General features: G+C 35.7%; 1 protein-coding gene across 1 annotated transcript in view; it reads right to left on the bottom strand.

Annotated features, from left to right (window-relative positions):
* Positions 1-3792: 3792 nt before the first annotated feature.
* The window catches only part of THSD7A (thrombospondin type 1 domain containing 7A), a 199692-nt gene continuing 183265 nt past the window's right edge, over positions 3793-20219 (bottom strand). Inside the window, exons 24-31 of the mRNA XM_026036254.1 lie at positions 18878-19023; positions 18151-18325; positions 15854-16027; positions 14725-14820; positions 11331-11413; positions 10815-11025; positions 8388-8475; positions 3793-7063 (exon numbers count right to left, since the gene is read on the bottom strand). Coding sequence (XP_025892039.1) covers positions 6979-7063; positions 8388-8475; positions 10815-11025; positions 11331-11413; positions 14725-14820; positions 15854-16027; positions 18151-18325; positions 18878-19023 — 1058 coding nt within the window. The 3' untranslated portion in view covers positions 3793-6978. The remainder of the gene's footprint in view (positions 7064-8387; positions 8476-10814; positions 11026-11330; positions 11414-14724; positions 14821-15853; positions 16028-18150; positions 18326-18877; positions 19024-20219) is intronic.

Here is a 20219-nt window from a genome sequence, read left to right as displayed (position 1 = left end):
CAGCTAAAATTGTGTTGATAAATATTTTTTTCCAGTTTTTCAGATTAACCTAGAAGTCATGCAGGAGATTTTTAGTCTTCTTATTCCCCTTGAAAAGAGATGAAGTTAGGTATGAGTTAATACATTTGTTGTTGAGTTATATATTCATGAGTTATTTTCTCACTGAGATTCTTGAGTGGAAATACTTGTTCCTCCCTCTAGTCTTGGATATGGGAGATGACATTCTTGAGAAGAGCAACCATTTCCTAGGCATTTCCTATGGTCTGCTATAGGCAGCCATGTGTTTGACTCCCTAGTTGCTGCAAAGTCATTGCTTAGGTACCTGACACTTATTGCACTTTGCAGCAGAGCTTTGGTGCCATAACTCAGAGCAACTTACTTATCCCCTTAAATGCAGAGGCTCTCAGCTTCCCATCCAGAACCCAGCAATGGGCCAARAGCAGTTCAATATGTTACAGTCACACACTTTTTAGGGGGGTTTGTCATCTTTTAGAAATGCTGGAGACAACAGTTCTGGAATAGCATGACACTGTGCACTATTGAGAACAGAAATATGGGAGGTCGGTCCAGCAAAAAATCTAAGTGACCAGGTCAGTGTTAAAGTATTGGTAAAAGGATGATATGGAAAACTCAAAAGTAAAAGTAAAAAGTAAAATGTACTTTTCCATAAAACAGAAAGTACACTATGAAATATCAACTCTGCCTAAAGAATTATGTCTACTATGCTGGTTAAAAACAAAGTATTCACAAAGCTCTTTCTTTTTGTGTAATATCAACACCCTGTTTTTAAGTTGTTACAGGTATAGCTTATAGAACCAAGGAACAGATAGTATATCTGGTATAGTAATGAAAGAACAGATCAGCCATGTGTGTTTAGGGTAATAGGCAGGAATAAGAAATGCAAATACACCTCTTGTTGCCATGGAACTCTCTTGGAGACACAAGTTTTGGTTGACCTCTTTGGTGAATCTCTTAAGGACTTTGAAAAGACATAGCCTTTCTAAGCTAGCCCATCAAGCTCTCCACACAGAATTATTAAAAGAATAGTAGATACTGAGTATCTGAAGTTGTGTTAATGCTTGTTTATTAACATAACASAGTCAGGTTTCCAAAGAGAGAGTTCTTCATTCTGCTAAAATTGTACACATGGAAGAGACAGCCCTTACTTTGAATTTACAAATTAACACAAATAAAGTATAATAASGGAACAGAAAAGTTTAAAGCAACAGCCACAGCATGATGTGATTGACTCTGAAGTATTTATATGTAGCTGTCTTCAAGGTTTCCACATACATATCCTCACTTTTGGTTCAATGAGSTGAGGGAACAAAGGATTTTCAGTCTCTAAATGGCATTTTAGGTATGCATGTTTTTCCATTTGACAGCAAGACTTGAAATAACTGTAAGTTGTCACTTTTAACTATTGTTGTCTAAACATACTTAGGAGTGAGTGGCCACATCAAAACAGAATTAAGGCTATGACAGCAATCAGTGCAAATCAGAAAATTTCCAGCTGAGGATGAAATCTGCCATCTGCTCCAAGTACCCAGACGCAATGGGGGTACAGAAAGTTGTTAAGAGCATCAGTTATAGGGTATGAAATCAAGATGCAATATGGTACGTGTCACCCTTACTTTGTTTTTCTGTCACGGACTTGGTATTCTTCCTGTGAGTTCAGGCAGGGGAAATTAGTTTGGGCGAAGTTTTCAGGACTTCCTTGGAGCTCTCTGAGACAGAGCTTTAAACATTACCTGCCCATACTGGAGAGCCAACAAATGGTGAATATGCATTCCCAGAACAGTTAACTAAATTCTGGTCATGGATTCAAAATATATTTCTGTTTACATATTTGCATCTCAAGGAACAATGCTGGTAAGAATTCATAGGGGAGGCTGAGCCACAGTTTGATCTGTACAGGGAAGCATTTCATTTTTAGTTGTTATTAAGAGAAGGCAAAATTTACTTTTTTTTTTCCCCCCCTTTATCCAAACTTCACTTCTATGCTCTTAGATGATGATTGCAATCATTAGTTTGTCAAAAATTGACTTTGTCTTCATGGCTCAGGTGATTCATTTAAAACCTGTGAGATTACATCGATTTTGCAAAGCGCCTATTCTAATAGAATGATTAATATTTATTACTGAGATGAGCACTCTGTGAAATGACTGCTAGACAGAAACTATTCCCCACTTCTCAGCAAATGGCAAGACAGTTGTAGGCTTGAGGAAGCAGCACGTGGAAGAGGCTACGTGCTGACAGCCTGGCTCCACACTGGAATCCCAGCAAACATCCTCCAAGATCAAGAAAGGGTAAGAACTTGCCACCCAGTCTTTGACATCAGTTCCAAGCAGTGCTGCGCTAGTGAATCTGACAGTCACTGATGCTCAGAACAGAAGACACATCAAGGGATTGCCTTGAGTGTCTTCAGTTGTAAATGTAAGAGCATTTGTGGCCAAACCTTTGCTCTTACTTTCCAAAGTAAATGGAATGTCTAGAGGGGCAGTAGTGYATACTGTGTCATAAATATGCTCATTTGTTGGATGAAAAGTTATCTGAATGGGTAATTTTGGCTAGCCACAAGATTTTTGTGATAGGTCATTTCAAGCAGTTAACAACAAGAAACTGAATGAATCATTGCTAGCCCCTATTTTCTTTGTGAAGAATATGAATTATCTGCCCCCAAGCAAACTCAAGACTAGTCAAATGCAGCAACATGACACATGTCTGACTTCAAAAGACAACTGGGTCAGAAAGCAGGGATGAGATAAACACAGGCTTTTGGAAGCTGTAAATAATTGCCACAAGGACCAGAATATTTTAACTAGCAACCTCACATCCATCCAGTGGTTCACTTGCATCTCAACACATTACGAAGAAAGCATTTTACTGAATTGTTAGCTCAGAGGACAATGCCAGCCTATCTATAAACACTTGACCTAAAAATGGCAATTAAGAGAGAATCTGTATTGCAATTTATTTACTGAATTATTTATACATTGGATAAATATTCACTGTAAACTTTTATGCCAAACAGGACTATAGGAATGTTGCTTTGACAGTTGCCAATACACATTTTTCCAAGAGAACTACTGATTTTTCAAAAGGGTAAGCTTGCTGATATCCTTTGCAAAAAGAGAATATYTAAAAGGTGGTCACAATCTAGGGACCTGAGCTCTGTTATTTTAACTAGAGTATTATTCTACATCAGTTAAAAAGGGAGACATGAAATGATTTTGTGTTTATATTTATTGTCAGCAATACATCAGTTATGTAAAAATAACCCATATGAAAATGTAACACTTGTTACATTTTCACGTCATCTGTATTAACTGAATAAAGCTTAGTGACAATATACACAAATTTGCAGTAGTTGTACGTAAACATTTTGTGCTTTAAAAAAAAAGAAATATACATAATTTAAAAAATAAAAATGCATTACACAATTTACAAATTAATGTTAACAACAACAACAACAAAAAAAAAAAAAAAAAGGTAAACATTCCTCAGCAGCTGCCTCCTTGTTCTACAAAATAAATATTCAAGTAAATTAAGTTAGGCAAAATAAACTCTTAACTTTGGGCAAGCACAATTTACATAAAGGTAAAAAGACAGATTTCCATTTCACTCAGGGTATATTTTACAGTGATTTATACACAGAATTTTTAAATTGGTCTCTTCAGATTGTACTATTGGAAAACGGACTTTACATTTTGGCAGGAGGAAGGGAGTTTCAAAATTGGTGCTTTATACTAAATATAAACAAGCTTGTGTAGGAGCACCGAAGCCTTGAAAAGGAGTTGCTCCAGGACTCAAAGCAGACACAGTCATCTAGAAACTACAGATTTAAAAAGGAAATTACAAACCACCACATCAAGAGGAAAATGCCTACTTTGCTATTTTCTGCATGATTTATTTGATCACTGGAAACGTTACTTTCACAAACTAACAATCTACAGTAGTGGCTGCTTTAGGCACTGGATTTGAAGAAGCACTCTGATTTTTAAAGCAAATACTTTTCATTCTATACTGATACTTACCCTAGTCATTATTACTTTTTCAATGCTAAAAGGCTTAATCACCTTTGTAACTTTTAGGTTTACATACTACATCAGCCCTCCTTATAGCCTAATAATCTTTTCTTGATAAAGACAGAAGCCATTTTGGCTTCAAATTTCTGTGCACTTTGCATTTAAAAAATGCACTCTAGATGTTAGATGCAGCATGTGTATGACGTGGATGTCCACGATTCACTGACCAGCTATAAAAAGTAATACATAATGAAATACTTGCATGGGTTGCAAAGGCCAAACATTCTTAAACTTTTATCTCTTTCTTCATTTGTCATTTTCACACAGTAATATAAAGGAGATGGTATACCTTAATAACCCTCAAGTTATTAAATTCTGACATTTAGGGCATAAAATCTTCAAGGCAAGTACCAGACATGAGTGTCCAAGACCTGCCAGTATAATAAATAGTGATGATTTCTTACCTGTTCCCTCAACTGATATTGGTCCAACACTATTGGACAACCCAAAACCAGTCTTTTCAAAGTACAGAAACCATGATTTCCATGTGATATAAATTGTTTTTAAAAACTTTAAGCTTTAAAAATAAGTTTAAAAACTTTTTTTTTTTGTATGTTTGATTAAACAGGAATCAACTAGGTTTTTTGTTGTTTCCTACCCAAGACCTCTGAAGGTTTGTTTTTAACTCCATCTCTTTTCAGAGTGATACCAGACTGAAGCCCCCAGTGTTGCAGGACAGGCCCACGGGCACTTCACTAGCTGTTACACAATCAAGGTATCAAGTGAGAAATTTAACCTGTACAAAAGCTTGTTACTATTTTTTCCTTTGCTTATCGTTCCCATTCAGGTAAATACCCCTGCAGTGGAAAGAAGACCATTTTCTTTATGCTGTAACACCAAACTGGTTTTATAATTTAGCTAGATTAAATTAGGACCATACTCTCTCTTAATATTGGGCAAAATGCACATTGATTCTAAGAATTATTTTACAAGGAATCAGGTTAGGTATTTTTAAGGACTTTTGTAACTTACTTATGTTAGAGAGAGCCTTGTAATGACAAGTGGATTTCATTGGATTACAGTGGATTTCATTGATTACAGTGGATTTCACTGATTACACTGATCATCATGGGTCAAAGTTTGCAAAAGCTGCAGTTTTCTTTAATGTGCAAAAAACTGATGCTTCTTGGGCAAATATTGTGATGAAATAGGCAGAAGTGATTTAGGTTATAAAAAAGACCTGAGAGCCTAATACTGAACTTCACATAACAATTATTTGAGAGGTTGCCTGGTCAAGTTTTGTAACTCTATTGCTTCGYAGTGGCACAGTCATTGTATGTAGAAGCCATTTTGTGAGAAAAACTCTTCTCAGGCCATGAATCTCATCCGTAATAGGCTTGTAGATACAACAAGCCTGTCTGCTTCCTTGGGGAAGCATAACAGCAATGGGCCATAAGCACGGGAGAGGTTAACAGTGAGTTTCTGTAACACTGAGTTTTTTTGTTTTGTTTTGTTTTGCTTTTCAAGTGGGGACTATTAAAATGGCAGAAGTTTTATTCTTTACTTGCCAGTACACTCAAGAGTTGAGCAGAACAGTTACAAGTAGAGTCTCCCCAATTATCTTAATTAGTAAAGACAAAATGGTTCTGGGTTTTACACTGTCAGCAACAGTGAAAATGCTTTTACTAGTGAAATAAAAATAGCAAAAAGCTTTTCTTTCAGCTGAACAATCAGAATACCTTCTCAGATAAATATATCACTCAAGATTAGAGGGCAACCATTTTTTTCTTTTTTTTTTTTAACAAAGTTAACAAATATAAAAAATCTAGTCATAAACAGCCTTCAAAGTACAATTAGAAACCAGCAGGACAATCTATATTTGTATAGGTAGACGGGGCAAGAAACTAGACACTTGTATTACTGCCATGATAGAGACTACGAACGGCCGCGGTGATGTGAAGCTGTGAGTGAGTTCACGTCATTAGTCGATCCCATCCAAGCGCAGTCCAAACTGAACTCTACTCTCTTCAGGATTTAAGACCTGTCTCCTTGACACTCCTTGCACAAGATACATTGTCATCCTTTCTGAGCAGAGGCAGGTTTTCTATGGCAATACTAGTTAAGTGCATATCATGCTGCACTAATATAGTGCAAAAATTTGCCTTACATATAGCAAAAAAAGATGCAGGCAACAGTTTGAGTTAGAGAAAGTAGAAACGTATTGTAACATTTACAATGGGTATTATTTTTCCAGACAGGAACCTCTAGAAAATACTGAATCTGAGAATGCCTCCCTTCTCAATGTATAACTGAGGCATTTATACCTTGGAGTGACAACAGGACAGAATTTTCCAAGTGAGTCATTGCCCTCTGAAAAGCAGGTTAACATGAGTTATCAATTGCCAAACTGTTGAACTTGTTCAGTGGGTTAACCTCAGTTACAAGTTAGTATTTTTCTAAGCACTAAATGCTCTTTAACATGTATAGAATCTGACAGAGTAATACACACGGTTCAACTGAGTATATATATTAGGCTTGAATATAAAGAGTCATAGACAGCTTGGTACAAACTCTTCATGCTCTTCTGGTTATACTTGGTTAATGTTGCAGGGGCTTTCAAATCTATGGCAACTATAGCATCCTGGAGACAGAAGTGGTGCTTATAGTTTTGTAAGATTGAGGAAAGACCACAAATATCTCCAAATGCAGGGTCTATTAAAGTGATTCTGCCAGAATTCTCAGTGTCGATGGTCTAAAGTAAAGCAATAATACCTTGAATATCCATAGGCATTATGAAATCCATCCTTCTTTATCTATGGTGCAGTTCCAAAAAGAAAAAAAAAAAGTCTAAACACTTAATCCACTCCATGGCAAATCCCTGTGGCTTTGAATACCTTCTGATTTCGATCCAATAATTTAGATTCCATTTTTCATCGTGAGAATTTATATTTTACATATCTGCATCTCCATCATAGGCCAAGGTTAATGGTTTCAGTCGGTTGTTCTGTCTTCTCTGGGGCTTCTTTGGCTTTTTGCTGAAACAATAAGATATTTTGTAAATAGAACAATAGACTAATAGCATAAAAGGTACRTATTTCATTCTTAAAAAAACCCTACTATTTAAACTAATAGTTGATTGGGTTCAAGCTATGAGCCTAAATACTTTGATCTGTAATTCTCTCTTTGACAACTGAAAGCAACACCAATTCAAGCTCAACTCCTAAGAAACAGGCTGTTATGGTACTGATCTGACTTGATGAAATCCTTGGCAGGAGATGGCTAATCCTGCTAGATCACTCATTGCAGAAAAAAAAAAACAAAAAAGAACAATAACAAACACAAGCAAAAAAAGCAGAACCTCCAGTGGAATGTGGTATATCGAAATGACTAAGAGTTAATTTTTTTATTTATGTAATTTAGGTTTTAATGTCTCTTGACAAGTCACGGGTCTCCCTATGAACATTTCATCTTGGGTAGTATCTTTTCCATTAGTCTGTCTCATTCTACTTGCCAAAAAGACTAAGGTTAATTTTAGGCAGTGTAATCAAATAAATTGAAACCAGTTTTTGAATGACTCTAGTTCAGCAGTATTTCCAATCCATTTCACACATTTTGCACTTTTGGCACTCAGTTTGCACTTTTTTTTTAACTTTAGACAGAATATATACTCTTTAGTAGTGCTTGTCTCCTTTTAGTGTATAATATCAATATTTCTTTAAATCAGGCCTATGCATTCTCACCCTTCCTCAAAGAAGACAAAAAAACCTCTTTGCCACAGATGCTTATACTGCTTATAATGCAGTATAGCCTGATCATTAAGGATCCTTGTTCAGGATAGGTAGGATCTGACCAGTCATTTGGATCAAAAATTCCAAATTGGATCCAAAAAACTTGAGTAAGAATATCATGAAAATTGCTGTGCTCTTGCAAAAATATTATTGCTTTCTAATGCAAGGTGATTTTCAACAAAACAACATTTCATGTATGAAAAACATGAGAAAGCTTCGAGCCTTTTATTCTTTGGGTACCTCTGTACCCCTTCCCATAACAAATCCAACTTGCCTTGCCACTAAATTTCTCTCTTTCCCTTCCTCTCCATATGGTGATGCAGCTGCAATGAAATTAGCATGGGATGCAGTCATTAACCGACATAGATTGAGCAAAAATAATCCATACACTAAGAKAGACCATATTTGTAAGAAGCTTTCAGCCACTATGCCAGGCTTTGGCAACAGGATGTGGAAATTTGAACACTGCAGATCATAGAAGAGCTGCCTGCAGTTTCTAGTGCTGCGTATGTAAATGGTTGCATTACTGTCTAGGTGTGACTGCTCATTTGTAAATAATTAAAGAACTCACCAGGCTAGATAGATCATAGAAACAATAAAGATGAGTAAAACAAATGCACCAGCAGCTACACCATAAACCCAGGTCTTCAGCCTCCCATCTAAAAGGAATGAATGTTAGTCAGTAGTGCTTGAGTTAGTCTGGTTGAATTATTAGTTCTAAAATAGTATAGAAATACTTCTAAGATCCCAAATAAATATCTTCACCGACAGAGTAGATACTACTAAAGAAGTGCAGTAACTTCYGCTTTGCACACTCTCCAGGCTTCCTGAGGAGCCCTGCCAAGAAAGAAGCTGCTCTCCCTTGGGTTTTATTTTCTCTGCACGTGTGTCTGGCTCTCTAGCCAAAGTCCCAATAATCCCAAGGGAGCAGAGAGGCAGCAAGACAGCAACGCTGCTCCCCACAAAATGCAGCCAGCGTTTCGGTTTCAGCTCTGACACATCAACCTGCCTATTCATCTCATGTTTGTTGCAATTTTTTTTTGTTTTTAGATAACTATTATATTTTTCATTTTTCCTGTTTTGTTTTTTCCTCTTCTTTTTTTTTTTTTTTTTTTTTGGCACAGGGTCTCTCTGGTCTGAGGTATATATTCCACTCTTCTATTTGCCTTGATTCTAGATGCATTCTCTAATTCCAGGAAAATTGAGGGAAGAGCTGATGTGACTTTTTTTTTGGTTGCGAACCTCTAAATAAGCATTTCATAACCTGAGACCAATGCATGTTATTTAACTCATGCTCTTTTTATTTGACTTATTTGAATATTTCTAAATTGATAATTGAAAATATTCTTTTTCAACAGATTAGCTAGACATTTAACACTTCATTGTCAATGAAAAACTAATGAAAAAAATACTTCATCTAAAAAGGACAAAGCTGCTACTTAATGAAGTCATTTCCTAGTTTCTTACAGTATCATATGTTATTTTCAATCTCATGCCAGGCAAACAGCTAAATTTTTGCACTTCGATGCTTGTTGCTTCGCACTAGCTCTGTAGAAACAAGGAGGTACAATGCAGCTGATGCTTCTGTAACGTGATAATAAAGCAAATTAGTTGGGCTGATTTTGTTCATATTCACCATGAATATGGTGAATTCTCTAGCATGGCACAGTAAAGATCAGGCTTTCTGTTCTCCAACAAGTCTTGCAGTCACATGGACAACCTGGCCAATTAATATAAAATTATTTTAGCTTCCTTACATCAACTCACCTAATGAAACAAAACTCCTAGCACTGAAACAACAGATCCATTTAAAGATGGATAGAAGCAGCTGATTTGACCTGACATTACAAATATCTGAATGAGGGCAATTCAGACTTCATTACCGCTAACCAGGTTATTTTCTTTCCTCTTTGACTTATTTACACAGGGAAAAGTTATGTTTTTTGTTTGTCTGTGTTTTGTTTTGTTTTCTTCTCTTTTCTTATTTGTTTGCTTCTCTCCTTGGAAAAAGGTCTGGCATTACTTTGTGTCTGGATCTTTTTTATGTGAAAGTASGGAACTATGTTAACACATACCAGTCATCTTCAGGCACCTAACTGACATACTCCAAATACCCTCTGCCTAACTCAGTTTTCTAAATATACAAGGAAATAAACCTTTCAAATGCAGCTTTCTGGGTATTACTTTAGACATTTGGAGGGCATCTGGTTTAAGTATCTTCCTTTCCAAAACTGTAGTATTATTTAAGGTAGTGAAATAATGATTGTAAACCTGGATTTAGAATCTCTAAGGAATGGAATAACCATAGTAGGGTAAGGAAGAATTTTTCCAATGGCTACCCAATCCTGGAATGGAAATCATTAGTCTTTAATCTCATGTCTTACCTATAAGTCTTACCACTCCTGCACAAAAATGCTTGCTCAGCTCTACAGGACATGGTCAGTCAGCCCAAGYGAGTAACTCAGAGCATGCCTATACTGAATATCATGATTATATTTAGCTCCTGTCTAAGCTGAATTAATTTAAATATGGGTATGGCAGAAGAGCATTAGGGTGTCTACATCAACTGTTTCCTTGTAATTTGTATCATGCGTGCAAATTTTAAGCATCCCTCACACATTTCAATGCTACCKTTTTACTCTTTTGAGTGTATTATTGGTTGAGATAGCATAATCTAGTGCCCTGGCTTGCACCTTTGCAGTCAACTCCCTTCCGCGGTTACAAGTCAAACAGCTTCTGTGAATTTTAACAAATATCAGTGAATAAAAGGAAATCTTCTGTAATACAAGATTTCATTAAATATACTGATGGAGTAGGAGAGAAGGGTAGGTGTTTACTTATGCCTCTTCCTTTGTTTTAATSAGGGCAGATGTCTGTCTTCTTAAGTGAACAGTTAAGGATTTTGCTTTTCTTCCTTGGCATTAAAAAAAAAAAAAAAGTGAATGGCAGCCCCTGCAGCAATACTTAGCACTAAGAAGCGCTCATTGTATGACTTCACCTGGCCCAAAAGGCTGCAGAAACCAGGTCCTTCCTCGTCCTGACTGGTTACTGGAAGGCTGAGTGGGGTTCACAGCTCGACTGGTTTTCACATCTCCCTTTTTGTCCTCCATGGTGGGGATCACCACCACTGGGATGAGCGTGCACTGGTYGAGTGTGCCATTGGAGGACATGACTTCCGTGTATCCATCTTCGCAACTGCACGTCCTAGTCTGTAGGGAACAAGTGTTTGACACTGTGTAGCAGAAAAGCAGTTTTCCATGAGCTATGAATGATAAAATGAATGACTAGAAGAGAAGACTCTCTTTGTGAGTGCTAGCCTGGAGACTACAGCTCTTCGTATATTTTTATGAAGTATCTTACTGAATCAACACTGATGATTCAAAATTTCATGGAAAGGCAGAAAAGGGTTTGAGGTTGATTTTAACAACTAGTACAATTCTGAGGAATAGTTCTGTGGGAGATGTGTGGGAGGAATGCCTGGGGGTGTTTTCTGCTCCAGCACAGTAGCACATACCTCGCTACAGTAAGCGTGGGCTTGACTGCACGGTGGGTTACATGACCTGTCAGCATCTGGTTGGCTCATCACTAAACAGCCCCCTGTAGGACAGAAAATTATATTTTGACATGGTAATATTGATTTCATTACTTACTATAGTATGTCACAGGTTACTATTTTATTGCTGTTATGAACTTAAGAGAGCTACTTTTATTCCAAGGTAAGTGGAAAGGGGTCTCAGGTATTTTCTCATAGGTAGAGTAAGCATACTGTATGTATATTTAGGTGTAATTTAGTGAACTAGTATTTGGCAAGTAAACCTCTTGTTTTTCTGCTTTTTTTCTTCTGTGATTTGCTCAAGAAATAGCTTAAATATTTGGTAGTGCTTGAGAGAACAGATTTTTATTTTATAGGACCCTCCTTGTGACTCATGTTAAAGCTGCGGCTACAAAGGAAAGGGGATTTTTGTCCTAGATTTTTGTTTGCTAAACTGAAGACACACTAATCATTCAGTTCATGAACTGGTGCTTGTTTTCTGCTACACTTTTTGCTGCATTTTTATTCATTTTTGACCATTTTTTTCCTCCTATAAAGCTACACTTCATGCTAGTATACAGAAGGTTTTCTAGAAGGAAAGGAAGCTCTCCCAGTAAAACACATGCTGAATGCTGTTATACTAGAACAGTCACTCTCAGTCCTCTTCTTTTTTTTTTTTTTTTTTTTTTTTCATACAGTTCTTGTTCTCATTCCTACAGCTTTATGTACAATGCAGAGTTATTGTTATGGACCAATGCACACAATCAGGCTTTCACTATAATTTCAGCCAGAATACTAAATAAATTTAGAATCACTGTGAAGGTGCCTGGATTTCCTTCTTACAGAAGAGAAATATGCATCGCCTAGTCTCAATGTATACTGCTATAGGCCAGCTCATCTTGCATCTGTCAGATTAATTGAATTCTTATGCTGATGTGATATGATGATGAAATCCCGATAGGTGGCATTGGTCACAACCGTAGCAGATGCAGTTAGATGTAGTTATTTCAGCTATTATGCTAAACAAAAGTGTTAACAGGATGGCTGATGAAGAACAAAGAAAACCCTGTTGGTTGCCGTAAGTTTTCCCCACCCCCACAAAATAAAATTGTACATCCTGGCATACAAATCACATGCCTGTGAGCATCTATGTAATAAAATATCAGTCATCCAGAGAGCTGCAGAAGGAAAGAGCTGCTTCATCGCCCATGGGAAACAACACCTTCAAGCAAAAAACAACTATTCAGCACAATGATATTATGCAAAAGATTTTTTTTTTTTTAAATTAAAGGCTTTAAAATACAACAGCACTTGTAATAAAACCTTGATCATGTCTTAATAAAAATATATTACTTCCCAGCTGCCAGGCCTGCAGTATTAAGGAAGCAAAGAAATATGATAATATGGTTTGATTTTAGGTCAAAATATGTAAGTCAGTCCATCATGTGCTTGTATCTATTCACTATGAACTCTTAAATATTGACTTTTATAAGCAAAACTTTCAAAACACCTCAACACTGAGCTTGCAATCTGGTTCACTGCACTTCATGCAGAGAAGTTTCAACAAAATTAGATTGAAGTGCTTTGTTTGAAAACAATCAAGAGAATGGAAAAAAAAAGTAATTTCACATTGGATGGAGTCTGGCACTTTTATTTTCTGGAGTTTTCCCTCTCATTTATAATTCAATGCAGAAAAATATTTAAGTTCTCAAATCATCTATTTAYAAATTAGTAACGACTTACACTTTTTGTGATAAAAGCATTTATTTAAAGGAATAAGTCCTCAAAGTAAGTAATTTACCATTCTCTTCTCAGTTTTGGTTTGTTACTATCTTGCTTTCTGATAGCTTGTTTCCTATTTTGCAATGACTGATCAATACTAATACAAAGGACAATGCATCAGATATTTCTCTGATATTCCAAATACACTATATCTGCTGCTTTTCCTTATTTAAATTGGACAGTTTCTACTAGTCTGATTTGATATTTCTTTGGTAACTATGCATAGTTTTGTTGTCCAATGTTTCATTTACCTCTGTGTTTTATAAAGGCTAGATTATCATTTATATTAAATCAATTTGGAAAAAAAAACAAATCTTGAAGTCAGAAAATAATTATGGGGCTTTAAAACATCTAAAATAATGGAACTTATTATATCAGAGAAGGAATTCTACATATCCAGGTAGATATATAGAACCATATCACGAAAAATCTGTCAGCAACACAAAGTTACGCAATTCTCTTCCCTGGAATTTTTTCAAGTGGCTGTATTCAGTGATATCACAATAATTATTCTTTTTTAATATATGACTGTGACTTATGAATAAATTTTACTTTTTAACATCTTATTATTTTGAAGGCCTACACCTCTRCTGTATTATTAATATAATTATGTATAATRTATATGATGTATAATGYATTATTAATATAATATAATATGTTAATACAATGTATTATTCTCAGTGAGGGTTCTTATTTATATTTTTACTTACTACACAATCATTTTAGTTAGGCAGAAGACAATCAAAGTGCCTAGACACTCCCTGTTGCATTCCATATGAAGATGATAGATTTTAACATTTTTTACAGTACAAAGTGACACTTACTTACAAAACAGACTTTGCCTGACAGACATTATTTTAAAAAAAATCTTGTAAAAATAATACTATCTCACTAGACAGTAGTTTTTTTAGTAGTCTCAATATACAGTAGTGCTGAATTCAGACATTAAAAAGTACCATACAAGTAGTCCATGAATTAGAGTCCCATTTCTGCCACTGACCAGTGACTGTATTGAGGAAGCTGCACTAAAATTAATTACGTCCAAAAACTGAAAACCTTGGACCACTCAGGTATTTTGGTATAGGTTTATCTCATTGATTTAAATGAAGCCATCTATAGTAATATGTTTGTTAAAATATGATATTTTATACTTTCTCTGATATCATATGCGTGATATTATCAGCCATGACATCTCTGGCTCTGTGAAGGCAGTGAAAAATACACAGAAAAAAACCACAAACACTTGAATAAATAAAATGGTCTTGTTWTTGTAGGGCTTGAAATCTGAAATCTTAAATCCTGAAGTGCATAGATGACTACAGAAAAATACAAAATGCACAACATTGCAAGTCTGATATAGAATATAATATTTTCTGTTTACTGTAGCATTACAGAATTCTACCTAATTCTGAAAAACCTTTGTTTAGTACGCAATAACATGATAATAAATGACAACTCCACATTAAATTAACATTATGAGAAGTGTTCCTGATGTCCATGTAAGGTTTTTGCATCTTTCCATTTGTTGGAARAAAAGATGTTTTCCATTTGTTTTGTAAGTTTCTGTGTGTATATAAAAAAAGTAGTTAAGTACCTGTGACATTTAAGCCATCTGACCTTTGGCACCACACCTTTCGAGAAGACCCCTTCCATGCGCTAGCCATCCACTTGTACTCGTAACACTGGCCGTCTGGAGAGAAACATTGATTTGGTGACAAGATGTTAGGCTTCAGCTATCAGCTGCACCCCCTGGTAGTAGCAATAATTCTAGTTAAGAAAAGGGAACCGTTGTTTAAGGCCAAACGGGCTGTGTCCTTCACCCAGCAGCTGAAGAAGGTGGACTGCACACATGAAGGCCCTGCAAGGTCTCCTGTGCTTTCTGGCCAAACAGAATAGATTATATATCTCCCAGACACTAATTATCTTGTTCTGAACACACTGCATATGGGGTAAGCCCAGGGCAGATAACAGGAAAAAACAGATGTTTCCAACAGCCTTTTAATGGCCATGGCCCATCTGCTTTGCAAGAGTCAATCAGGAGTTAGGTTTCTTCAGTCACTGATCGAGCRTATAATGAACCGGTCTGGTGATCCCAGCACTTGACCTCAATACACAGCTCTGTTATGCTGTGTGCCACTCACCCTCTGGGATAAATCACGCAATCTATCTGACCCTTCCCTCATTTGTAAATATAATTTTTTTTTCACATTTGTGTAGCACAATTGGAATAGACAAAAAATGTGTGGACCAGGAATGTCTTTTCCATTTGACGCTCTGTTCACTAGTAAGTATGACTGAGACTTTTCAATGCTGCTGTCATGTGATTAATAGCAGTTCAAAGGGAAGAAGAAATTCAAGTGTGGAAGAGGGAAATTCAAATGTGGTTATACATTCCGATTTGAAAGATTTTTTTTTTAAGTAGAGTTATAGAGAGGTAAGACAAATACTGTTTCCCCAAATTCTAAAATGGAATTTCATCATTAAAGATAACAATTCCCTAAGAATTGCAACTAAAACCCTAAAATACAAAGGTTAATATTTTATAATATTTTCAAAATTCTTGTGTTTCAAAAAAAAATCTGTTTCGAAAAAGAAAGGGTATTCCTATGTCTATCAAATGCTTTTCTCTCCAATTTTGATATTCTAAACAGGAAAGAAACCATACTTCTGTTGTTCTGTATTTTATTACATCACTCTTACATGATRTGCTCTTTGGTGCTTACCATCACATGGTCGTGTTTCCAAAGCCTGTTCCGGACAGAGGTGTTGATTCTCTAAATCTTGAATGATGACTGCCCGAGATCGGACTTGTATCCCTCCAAAGCCAAGGTCCTCACCATTAACACACGTTAACTGGCAWAGGCTCCATTCCGACCACTCCCTCAAGTAACAGTCCCCTGTCAAGTAATAATTTTATAATAAAATAACAGATCACCAAATATGGTGTGTTTCCAGAATGACAGTATCTTACAAAAGTATGGTTCAAATCCTGTTTATTAWTTTTTATTCTTTAGTTCCTTTCACTTCTCTTTTTAAACTTCATTTATTCTTRACAGAAGACAACATTTTCTATAACTATCTATATATGCAGAATACATGCAGAGCAGAAAATACTTTAAATGATGTCCTAAAAGCCTGTTTATTCTAAAGCCATGTAGCATTCCCTTGTAAATACTCTCATTTTGAACTTCTGAGCCACACTGCACTTTACATTTTTCTTCTGTAAATTATATGACTTAGTTTATGTCTGATCTTGATGATTCTCGTTTGCTCTAAGGAAAATCAAAAAAAAAACCACCTTAAAAAAAAAAAAAAAAGAATTGTTGCTTTTCCTGACAAAGATGTCATGAAATAGAATATTTTTAAATCTACTGAAAGTTTATTTTGAAAGGAAGCTGCTGTCATAACATGAAAAGGAAAGGGAAATGGAAAGGCATTTAAATTGCCTGCTCTGGTTACTGTGCTAGGAATCTGTAGAATATTATAGTGTAAAACTGAAAAACAAAAATTATACTAATGACATTAATTAGCATGATTGGCTAAAGAACATTTAAAGATTTGAAGCACAACATAAAGAGACCRTTTTGTTAAAATGGCTGTATAAAATGGTACTAGACTGTACATTGACTCATAAATAAACCTCTTAGTTCTCATTATTTCAGTGAAAGAACTATTAAAAATTCATGCTACCTTGCATTATACTGATGACAGATATAATCAGTGCTGTGTTGACCAGATGTCTGATTAATGAAGGAATTCTATTTGCCAACATTAGGAAAGCATGTGAAGAAATGAATAATTGAAGAACTGATGTATACATAATGGGAAAGCAAGTAGTGATTTTGGGAAACATTAGCTGGAGTGTATCATTAGCACATCCCCACAGGGCAGTTATCCTTACTGGCCAAATGTGAGATTGTTCAAGTGCAGGTTGCTGCTCAGCAAAATGGTAAAATCAAGCCATAAGAAGGTATATTTTTAAAATCTGACTTAAAGAAAACATAATTATGAGCTTTTTTAGTTTTCTAACTTTCATTTAATAAGTAAAAATATGTCATGAGTATGCAATGGAAGTACTGAAGGGCCACACCTGTATGTAATCTAAATTAAAGTTTCCATGACATTTCTAAATAAAAAAAGTGATAAAAGCATCTCTGTTTTCAGTTATTTTCTATCTGTTGAGGCACTGTTACCTTCAATCCAATTTGAAATGAATTGGAAAAAAAGATTCTGAGAAGGACAACAGTTCCAAAAGAATAAAACACAATGTTGCTATAGGATGACAGCTGCATTATTTAAGAAGTAAAGGAGTAAATCATTACTTCTGAAAATATATTGGCAATGACTCTGCTGAACAGCACTAATAGAGAACAAATTCTACAAAGGAATGTTTAAAATGAACAGCAGGGGGTTACTGAAAATTAAGCAGCTGTTACTAGTTCACAATCTCTCTTAGTATTGGGATCATGGGACTGATCATCTACAACAGCTCCTTTGGATTTGGTCTACAAGGACAATGATGACATATGTCATGCCTCATGAGTTAAGGTGCTAGAAACACAGAAATGTTCTCAAAACTCAAGATACAAGTTGAATTTGGAATAGCACCTTCCAACAAACAACAAGGCTCCCTAGCTTGGTTTCTTTAGCCTCCTGTAAAACGCATCAAGTCCCTGTTAACATTACTCATAAACCTGTTATGTGCTCCAAGCTTAAAATAAGTATTTAGCAAGCACCATTTCTTGTAGAATTAAATGTAAGTTTTATTTTGAAATATTTTGAGAGAAAAAAATTCTTAATAGCTATAATATGTAGCTGAGACTTCCGTATAGTTTTTCCAAAATGATTCACTGTCATGAAGCTCCTACTGGAAAGTAACTGTGCAGGTCATTTGTTGATAGAATAGTCCAAGAAAGCATGTGAGAAAGATTTCATTGCCTGTGATTTGCCTTATGCACTGATAATGGCAACAATACCCAAACCATGTTGAAATGCAACAATATTTGAATAGCTTTGTTACCTGGACATGGGAGGGTGCACGTTTCCTCAAGTACCATCTTCTTATTGCCATCTATAATAGGCTCTACTTCACCACAGAATTCCTCATCTACTACTTTGCCAACATCTTCAATGGATCCATCAAAAACCACACAGGAAATGTTCCTCATTCGTGTCCCCTCTCCACACTGAGCATCCTGGGGAAAGAGGAGATATATGGATGCTGGACAGAATAAAATGACAGTCTTTCCTGACTGCCTCTTCCATGATTTCTTAGGCACTAAATAATGAAATGGACTTACATACTATGTGTTAGTGTCTTGAAAAGCTAAATCAGAGTTAGATTGTCCAAAACAAATTTTGCTGGCTGCTACTGCTTTGTCTTCAAATACAGAACTAGGCTTATCCTCTAAATTATAACCATGGCAGTGTCTGAAGTGAAGATCTTTTCTTGTATGAGGCTGTTTTCTTCAGTACAAGGATGTCAACCTATTCCACAGAAAACCTTTCACCATGGGATTTCAATTTATTAGCAGAGATATTTGTTAAGGTACCAAAGCAAATTCTTTGATACCTCTTGGAAACTGTTTTATCTACTGACAAATATGAATTCTGAAAATAAACATTTATTCAGTTTTTGCATGAGACATATGGAAGAAAATTAACTACACTAGTGTGAAGCAGGTATCTGGGTATATCATAAACATGCCTAGATACACAGTAACTTCAAAGTCCCCTATGGCTTTTACCTCTACTTTGCATTCAGACCATTGGCCATATTGCCAGCGATAACAAGGTTTTACTGGACAGGGTTTGAACTGCTCCATCTGAGAAGGACAAGGCCTCCCATCACCCTGGAATGGCTGATTTATGGTTCTTCTTCTGATCATTTTTCCTGTAAATGAAAGATAGCAATATAAGTAAAAGCAAAGTGGATAGAGTGATTTATTCCTCAGGATGGTTCTATTTTGACGAAAGCATTTGTGCTTGAATAATATAATTTCACATTGACAAACTAAATTGCAAAGCAGATCTGTTGGCTCGTCTGTTACATAGATTTTACATTTTCTGAGTCAGGCACATCATACTCTATCATTTGTTTGTACTGCAAGAAGTACAGGAGAATGTCTGACTAGGATTTTAAACTACTCCCATAACAGAAAACATAAATAGTGATTTCCTAGTTCAGAAGCCTGGGGCAAAATACCCCTTCTGAATGAAACACTCCTGCTGAGCTGATATATTTGTGACCTCTATGGAGATTCTGACTGGAGTTTTATGTTAAAAAAGGACAATATGCTTTGTCTTTCCCAGAGTTAACATGCAATCATATGATTGTCTGATACCAGCAGCAACAACAACAGCAGCAGCTTGCATCTTTCCCTCTCTCTCTGTCCTCCTTGTTAAAGGCAAGGCGTGGAGGATATTTTACTAAAATAAAATCAAAATAAAATAGTTTTTTCCAACATTAATCTTCTTTTCAAACTCCTGGTTTCAGAGCTGCTTTAGTTGAGATGTCATAGGAACTCTACTAGTCAAGGAAAATTTTTTCTTTTTTGAAAAGTACTGGAAAGAGAACCTCTAAGTTTATTAGGTTGCTATCATTTACCACAAAATAACAATTAAATCTATTAGCTCTCCCAACTGCCTGTTTATTAGGAAAAGGGCAACTGATATATAAGCTTACTAGCATTCATTAAAATCACTGAAAATTTGAAAGCTATTACAAATTATTATTTAAAATATATTTTTCACTTTTGCAAGTAAATTCTGTCACTTTGAAAGCACTGTCTTTTCTCACAGCAATCCACCTTTAGATTTTGAAAAAAGCACRGGAATAAGAGTTCTTAGTCATAAAAATATCTGGTCAATAGTTCTGGTTATGTATACGAACAGAAGCTGATAAAAATGAAAATGTGGCAACATATTAGAAGTCTTCATTAATTCTACTCATCCATTTTTCTCCCTTGCTAAGAAGGAACTCTATAAGGATTATTGTGAATATCCTTGAAGTAGAAGTCAGCTTTTGAAAGGTAATGTAAAGAACTAAAACATAATTAGAGTATTAGCCATTGTGGTACTAAATTATTG

Source organism: Nothoprocta perdicaria, unplaced genomic scaffold, assembly GCF_003342845.1.
Source record: "Nothoprocta perdicaria isolate Ctin4 unplaced genomic scaffold, notPer1 scaffold_173, whole genome shotgun sequence".
In the NCBI taxonomy this organism is placed as follows: domain Eukaryota; kingdom Metazoa; phylum Chordata; class Aves; order Tinamiformes; family Tinamidae; genus Nothoprocta; species Nothoprocta perdicaria.
Note: the sequence above shows the minus strand (reverse complement) of the source record. Positions and strands in the feature narration are given on the sequence as shown.